This window comes from Wasmannia auropunctata, unplaced genomic scaffold, assembly GCF_000956235.1.
Source record: "Wasmannia auropunctata unplaced genomic scaffold, wasmannia.A_1.0 LD335186.1, whole genome shotgun sequence".
Classification (NCBI taxonomy): domain Eukaryota; kingdom Metazoa; phylum Arthropoda; class Insecta; order Hymenoptera; family Formicidae; genus Wasmannia; species Wasmannia auropunctata.
Window position 1 is genome coordinate 56257 of NW_012027704.1, and position 8972 is coordinate 65228.

An 8972-nucleotide genomic window follows, 5' to 3' on the forward strand; every position below is an offset into this window, starting at 1 on the left:
GTTGTCCAACGTAAATCCACTCAAGTCTGATGTTTAATATTATTTTCGAAATACAAAGGGCAAACTCATGCACGGATAATTAATCATGATATTTTAGTTTCTATATATATATACACGCGTGTACAGCAGATTTAGAATCTGTGGAAACCTGTGCGATCTCTGACTAGATCAGCCTCCGTATCTGAAATGGTTGAATTGATTTTGTTCGATATGAGACCGACAATAGCTTTCATGTTTGAAATCCAAATACGTATGGAGTAATCTGCAGTATCAATCATGGCTGGATATTTGTTCAGCACGTCGATCAGCGACATTTCTGTTGGTACGTTTACGGATAATTGCGAGACGTATAAACAGCTTGAAACATTTGCAGGATGTAACTATAAATGTAACTAATGAAATTATAATAATACTCACATATATATAATGTTAATTTAAGTTACAACATTTTTAGCGCTTGGATAAATTTTTATTTTTTTTTGTTTTCTTTGTAGTCGTTATTATTCAATTTTTTTTGTTATAAAGATGGTTTATTAAGTTTATTTCAATATTAAATTTTAATATTGGATTTAATTTATTTGACCGTGATAGTTGTTGCGAGATAATATTAAAATTGTTTACCTTTCGGTAAAGTTGCGTTGAACACTTAAATTGCTAGAAATAATAATACTTTAATCTATTCGCGAGTGAACAGCCTGACGTATTGATTGGAATCCATTGCTTATTTTTCAATGACTGCTAATAAATTTACTGTCAATATTCCAGATTGAACGAACTAGTTAATATCATCATATGTATTTGGCAAAAAACATTGCGCAGATTTATATTCAATTTTGCTCGGAAATTAATTTCATTCAGCGTTAAATTTGTGAACTTTTACTGACTTTTATTTTCATTTTTATTCACAATAATACGAAATTCATCCGCGCGTCTGGAATTTTATTTTCACTTGTTTTGAACTCACATTATACAGATTTAAGGAAAGGGAGGCGCAGAAAAAGAGAGAAAGTGCCCTACCACCCTTGACACACTACCCCTATTTTTCTGTATCATCCCGGTCGCAGCGCAGCGTAGCAGTGCGACGTGAATTAATACCATATTTATTCTCGTTTGCGCGATCTGTCTCTTTATTATTGTTCCCGCGCTGTTCATATCACGCAAATGTAAAGTAGTCTTAATCGTCGCTTAATCCTTCGCGCGCAAAGAAACTAAAAGACTCAAGCTTCATGCTAAACTACCATAAATGTAAACATATAGTGCACGTTATGTTTCCCGTCTAACAGCGACTAAGTGAAGCAATTACGTATTAATAAACGTGTACACATGAGACGTGCAAACCGTTGTGCCTACCGCATACCTCTGCGGCAGACAGCCGGCGTAATGAGTTGATATAATATATAAAGGGATTGTCTTGTAACTGTCGTGGGGAATTAGTCTCCAAAGGTGGCCTACTTCCGAGCAGCTGTCCTTGGCGAGATTCATTTATGCGAATGTCGGGCTTTTTTCCCGCGACGAGGGGCGGTGGGGGAGGACGGGAACGAGGTGCGATGGAAAAGCGCGCGTCGTGCGTTTGCACTCTCCAGAAACGGCTGGGGCATGTAATCTGAAAGTCTAAAGTTCTTCATTTTCCACGGCAAAAGTTGTCGGTACCCCCAGTTGCACTCGCCCCCGTCCGCGATGCTTTAATTAATCGCTCACCGCACTCGAAGTTTAAGGCAGTAATATTGAGTTTAATATACGTGAGCGAAGTGCGAAATTAATTTCGCTTGGTTAAATCCCTCGCCGCGCTGGGGAAACTCCGCGAATTGTGACATTTCACGAATAAACGTCTAAATCGCGCTAATACGACTTTCTTCGGGGCTGCACGTGATTAACCGTTTTAATTCGCCGCTAAATAACGATGGATTTTTATCTCGCCTCGGTGGCCGCCGCGCCGGTGCGCCTTTTAATGTTCGCGTACTTTCTCACCTAATATAAATCATTAGCGCGGTTATCAACTTTAAAAACTCGAGCGAAGCTTTTTAAATTGATGAAAGTAATTTAATTTGATTTATTGAGTTTTATCCCCGGTTACACGCTAGTTTATCAGGCCGTCGCTAATGATCCTTTTTAACTAGGTATGCCATCCACCCTGATATAATTTGGAAAGTGCATCAAACTGTCAGATTATCTAGATATTCAAAACAACTACACTCTAACTCGAAATTAATTACTTTCCCGTCTTTGTTTTGCAAATATTTTGTGCCAACGTGACGCTTTCTGCCGTACTGTAATGTACCGTTCCTACTTATTGTCGTAAGTTACAACGCGGAAGGAAACAAATTAGTGACATTAACGATCTCAAATTAGTAAACGTACATTTTTTTACTAATTACTTTGTTAAATATTTATTAGGAGAATGTTTTTACTTATTTATTGTATAATTCTTATATCTAATAAGACAGGATTTATATGTTAAAACTTAAAAAGTAATGTAATTTAAAAACTTTCAAAATTGCGAATCTTAAAGCAGATTTGTTTAGCGTAGGAGGTTCATAATTTAAAGGATATAAGAATTCAAGGAATCGGCAATCGTTTGAGATTATGAGAGATCCTGTAATGTCTTCTGAAATATTAGGATTTTCTATAATATTATTCCGATTCGAGTAAACTCAGATGATGTAAAATTCAAGAATTTAAAATTCCGCACGTGAATTTAAGAAAAAACCAAGGGTCAAACATTTCAAGAGGAAGCATTTTTCCATCTTTCAAAAAAATAACGAGAATATAATTAAATAAACTTTCTAAAGAAGATTTGTTCCCTACCTTCGCGGGGACTTCGAGAGGATTATTTTCTACCCTTCGTTGCTTAATTCTTTGTCTTCTTCGAAACCCGTTCTATTATTCAACATTTACCGTGAACCCTCTTTTTCTTCGAAATTGGATTTTAACGAAACGAAGTTTCGGCGGAGCCGAAATAGTATACATATATAGAATGCGAAGTCGTGACCGTAAACATGTAACTAAATTGGTAAATTATTAATTTTTATATCACTGATTGATCCGAAACTTTTGAGGATTTATCAGGATTGTTGCAGAAATTCAGTATGTAATATAAAAACATTGTTTTATTCTATGTTTACATATTTAACATTTCTCAATAATCTTTATCTTAAATATTAACATAATGCGACGCATTATGCTAATCTTGATAACAAAGAATTGATAACAAAGAAGATTACAAAGCGTACAAAGAGTACAAAGCGTAATGTTTAATCTCAATTTTGATCATGTTATGATTTACATTTGAGCATGCGTAAACCTTCTTATTATGGACAATGTATATCTGTTTATTCCGCAAAAAGTCTATAGTGCCTACCTTCAAACAAGCTAACTTTCACAGTGATGCCATTGATGTAATTAGATCCGCTAGCGAGGCTCGGAACTTCTTGAGTGTTTCGTTGATTATAATTAAATTAAAGGTTGAAGTGCTTCGATACGTACAAATGCGGCATGCGATTTTCAGATATAAAATTGTCTAGCAGAATCTGTAAAGATAAATATGGAAATGATATCACAATGCAATTGTAAGCACGAGATCGATGTTACGATGAAACTTCCCGAAACAAAAGTATATTTCAGCAAGCAACATGTATGCTTGAAGATAAATATAATGAATCGTATAAACAATTAATTTTATTTAAAAATTATTTTAAAGAGAAACTGTTTAAGGAAAACGGAAGATTATTTGTTTATAAAAGATTCCTGCAAATTATTTGAATTTAAATAATAATAAGTGAATTTATTTAACAGTGAAATTATTTCAATTTATCGAATTAAATAATTTTTCGTTGCATAAAAAATCATAAGCAACATATATTATTCACAAATTGCAAAATATGTGAATGACACAATTTTTTGTTTGCTTTATAGTATGATTTAATAAATAATGTGAGTTATAAGTCTTTTTAATAGGTTTTTGAGTTTTATTCAATTGATTGTTCATCGTGATATAGTTTAATTGGAATAGTTTGATTAAAAGCCTTGATTAGAGCTTTAATAGCCTCTTAATCTTTGAAACATTATAGACAGGTACCGAGAAACATTCCAGGCATTATAGTTTCAGTTTCACGCGTGCGATATTATTAGAAGTTTGAACGGTAAACTAACCAAAATTCCTGCTTAGACTGATTTTATCCAGTTGGAGCGATGAATTTAAATTAATCCAAAAATAATTTGGAGATTAAACATGTCATAAGTTTCAATTTTAAATTACAATAACATTTAAAAATTTAAAGAAAATAACGAAAATAACTTTAAAGAAAAATAATAATAATATATAGTTTCCAGTTTAATCATTATATCGTGTAATGTCGACTCAGTGCTAAATAGATACAGTCATAAGTATTATAAGAAATTCTATGCGAAACAACTACTGACAGTACCGAGTCAATACATTTATTATTTTCATAACGAAAACATTGAGAGGCATGTATCTGGAGTATCTTGACGTGATAGCATGAAGTAAATCGAAAACGCAAAGCCTTTGTTGTTAAAAGAAGAAACAGATCTAAAAGCAGCTAATTTCCTCCGCAGCTTTCCTTGAGCTGAAAGTAACTTGGTTGCTCTAATATTAATCGCTCTGTCCTTGTCACTTTTTATATCGCGTAAAAAAAAGCACAAATGAGAATGCATAAGGCCGGGAGTATCGCAACGGATAACTCGCGTATGGTCCGTATAAGGATAACAAACGATTCTGTAAATCATGCTGTTAAAAATCGTTAATGGCCGACGTCGCTTGCACCAGGTCGGTGCTCAACGGCACGTAATGCCATTCATTCGGAAAGCCCGCGCGAGTCGGAAACGAGTCTACCGAGCTCGTTTTCGGTCATAAGCGCGCGGCGGTTTAATTATACCTGCGAAGCTGGGCCGGCCGCCGCCGATCGATTCTTCCTCGTGAGTACATTTACTCGACCCAGCGGTTGGTCCTGACAAAAGGAGATCCCGAGCACCCTGAGAAATGCTTCTCGATTAGTTTCATTCGGTTGTGTTAATTTAAAGAACTCTTTAAACTTGAATCAAATTGCGCTGAAGCCGTGATTGCTTTGAAGAGGAGAAAAAAGTACAATAATATGTACTTCTCAGATGCAATGTAACTTGCGAAATATCTTTAATAAAAATTGAGAGATTTTTGTGAATTAAACTTTCTTTTTTTTTAGCGACGTGAGAGCTTAAAATTCTTAGCCTCCGTAATACCGAGTAACTTCAGTTTTCCTTTAACAGAATTTTAATTTCAGAAGGATTTTCACAGAGATATTTAAAACGGTATGTTGAAAAATTATGAAAAGTATATAATTTCGGATTTATTATTATTTTTTTAAATAATAAGTAGAAAACAAAATTTTTATCAGAAGCACAGATTTATATTTGGCTATGAATAGCGAATGTACGTTTATGACGTTTGTATCGTAATTCGTTTGTATTCATGCGTATACATATTGTTAGTGACGTCATGAAATTTATAATGTAAATTTGTTAACGATTTGTCCCGAAAACTGTCGTACGTGTCACATCCAAAAACTCGATATTACATGTTCGGTTAATTATGCATTTTGTTTGTCTGGAAAAGGTATTGATCGGTATATGTGTGCTCGCAAAATTGTTTTCCTATAGCGGATACCCGTTGACGCGGGATCTTATTATAGCAGATAACTAATTATGCATAATGTACGTTACATTTGTTACAACGATATTTGCACGGCAATTTATGATCGTTGAATGTTGTCGCGATAATTTTTCCCGCGCGTTGAAAAAGCCGCGGCGGCAATTTTCTCCGGCCGTTTAATCATCCGAGCCCGTCGACACTTTTGGATGACAAATTATGGCGAGTGGTCGCCAACTCCAGCTCTGACCCCCTTCGTCTTCGTTATTCAGGCGAAATAACAAACCTTGGAAGGAAACGGACTTGGGAACGGCATCTCATTTGTATGTCTGTCCCTTCCGTCTCTTCTGGCTCTTTCCCCGTTTCTCGTATTACTCTACTGCCGTTTGTACGTTTGCATATTAATACTCTGTTGCCTCTGTGTCACGTATTTTCACTTAAAAACGTACATTACGCGAGCTTACAAACGAATGAAAAAAAAAACGATTTGCTAATAATTATAATAATCTTTTCGATGAAAATTTAGCTTTCCGCGTTTGGCCGGTAATTGTGCGACAACGATAGTGCATCGGGTTGCATACTAAAATTATTGTCGTGCAATATATATAGTTCGACGTTGAATCGATGTCGCGCGGTAATGGAATTGAATATTTAACCGGACGATATTGGTTTAGCTACCATCGGTTGTCGTTTATCTAGCCGTGTTAGCGGCGTAATAACGTCGTACAAAAGTCGGCGCTGTCATGTGGACGGCAGAGTGCTCGCCTTAGCTAAGTGATTACATTGCTTTTCGCATTGGCAATCTCGGCGGGAATAGAACGGGAAGGATACGTTTTGTGTTAAGTGCCGGATTTTACAACGGTTACATCTACGCCGCGCTACACGCAACGCAGATTAGCTGTCAACGTGTATCAATTTATAGGTCAATCAGCGCTGATTGTAATTCTACCAGAAGCCGTTTGTCATGGAGGACCAAACCCGGCTACACGCTTTCGATCATTCGTAATAATCACTCTTAAACATCGATAAAGCTATCATTATTGGCATATATTACGAAAATTATTTGCAAATATTCTTCACATGCGCATTTGTACGTGGTACAAAAAAAAAAGAGATTTATAATTGTATTATTACAAATATCTACAAATGTTAGTGTAAACGTGTATCATTATTTTTTTTTCTTTTTATGAAGAAATTGACATATCACGTTTTGATCTTGAAATAATTTGAATTTATTTCATTGCGATTAAATATTCCGAACGTTATTAATGTAGGGGAGTATAGCGTAATTTGATCAACTTAACGAAAAAAAATTAACAAAAATTAACAAAAATTAACATGTCTATGTCTCATCAAAAGTGAGCTAATACAATGACAATTTAATGATATAAACTCTCTAGTTCGAACTGCAGCGCTCAAAAAATGTTAATCAAATTACGCTACTTTATACCCTACTAACAATAAGCTAATTTCGACACTTAATCTTTCTTTTATATACGTAGTTTTGTATTGTAAATAACATTATTGAAGATTCCCTAAATTAACGTAATTTCCTTTCTCATTGTGTTACAGTGCCGGACCATATACGACCTCGTGTACATAGTCTGCCGGAGAAGGCATACAATCCTCGGGCAAGCGACGACTTGTATAGACTCAGAGCGTTCAGCATCACTCACAAGGGTGTCGTGAATCGAGGTGATTCCATCATTTCCAGGCGCAGCAGAAGCAACACCTCCGTTAACAGTAGCAGGTGAGTCGCCAGACCAGAGATTCCCCCGGGATGTCAATAAGCGCGACGGAATAAATTAACATTACCGTTAAATTATACTCCGCCCGCGCTTGCTCTCTCCTCCGCGCCCCGCGCGCCGCTTGCTCACGGCATCTAATCTTCACAGAGCTGGATATTTATGTAGCTCGAAATATGAGAACATATAACATGCGATAGACGACTGCTGGATCCTACGGTAAGCCGCAGGAAGATATTACCGGCAGATATATATTAGCTTTGAAATGTATCGTATACACTCTCTACGTAAGTATGTGCTATACGTTATTTCGCGGAAGATATGTCTTATTAGAGATACGTTTATTGAGGATGCGCGTCACTTAGATTCGTGCCAGAGGTAACTTTGATTTATAAATTCTCCACCGAAGAGTTTACTTTAACTTTAAAGAAATTTCTGAAAAAGTTAGACTCGATTAAAGATGATAACGTATCTTTCACGACGCAGTTGTGGCGCAGTTATGATTACTGTATGATATGTATATTTTAAGAATTATACTCTCTAAAAGTGAATCAATGGAATTATTATCGATTTTCAGTGTATATCATTTTCCAATGATATAGCACTGTAATAAACAGTGACTATTTGAATGGTTGTTTCAATGATACTGTTTTCATAAAATATTAAGATAACTTTTTCAATACAATAACGTCTTCATTTATCTTGAAATAATAGTAGCTAATGTAGTATACTAATGTATAGTAGCATATGTATAGTTAAACATGTGATAAAACTTCATATTCTGAAGTCTATAAAAATTCTTACAAATTTTCTTGAAATTTTACGATATATTTAAAAGATTCAAAAGATAGATTCAAAAAGTGAATATTACTGAAAGACAGTGAATTTTTAGTTCTCAAAACTGTTTGACAGTGAAACTCACTGTCTTTCAGTGATATTTACTGGTTCAGTCAGTACAATATATTATCACTGAAACGACTGAAATAGTCACTATTTATCACAGTTCTAAGTATGCCACTGGAAAATGATGTACATTAAAAATCAGTGATAAGTCCACTGGTCCACTTTTAGAGAGTACAGTTAATTATCAATATATCGTATAAAATTTCAAGAAAATTTGTAAGAATTATTATAGATTTTAGACTATGAAGCTTTATCACATGTTTAACTACATATATATTACTACGTACACGAATATACTGCATTAGCTACTATTATCTTAAGATAAATAAAGACGTTATTGTGTTGAAAAAGTCTATGTAAGTTATCTGAATATTTTATGAAAACAGTATTGCAAGCGTTCTTAATCACGCTTTTGCATTTTACGATATAATATCCCGGCGTAATACCTTGGTAAAATGGACATGCATATTTAAATTTGTCGCACACGTGTTCCTTTGGATGTAGGAAGATCAAATATTGACACCAAAAACTGACTACTTCTTCTCGTCTCCATGTCAATATTGATTCTGATGGTCGAACGAAACGAAGCGTCTCAGTCGTTTCATATGCTTCTCTGAGCGCGCGAGAAAAAAGAAAAGAAAGTCGACAATAGAAAGAGAGAGAGAGAGAGAGAGAGAGAGAGA

At 35.1% G+C, this 8972-nt stretch overlaps 1 protein-coding gene across 1 annotated transcript in view; it reads left to right on the top strand.

Moving 5' to 3' along the window:
- The window catches only part of LOC105457654, a 43018-nt gene that overhangs the window by 6162 nt on the left and 27884 nt on the right, over nt 1–8972 (top strand). Inside the window, exon 4 of the mRNA XM_011702448.1 lies at nt 7214–7391. Coding sequence (XP_011700750.1) covers nt 7214–7391 — 178 coding nt within the window. The remainder of the gene's footprint in view (nt 1–7213; nt 7392–8972) is intronic.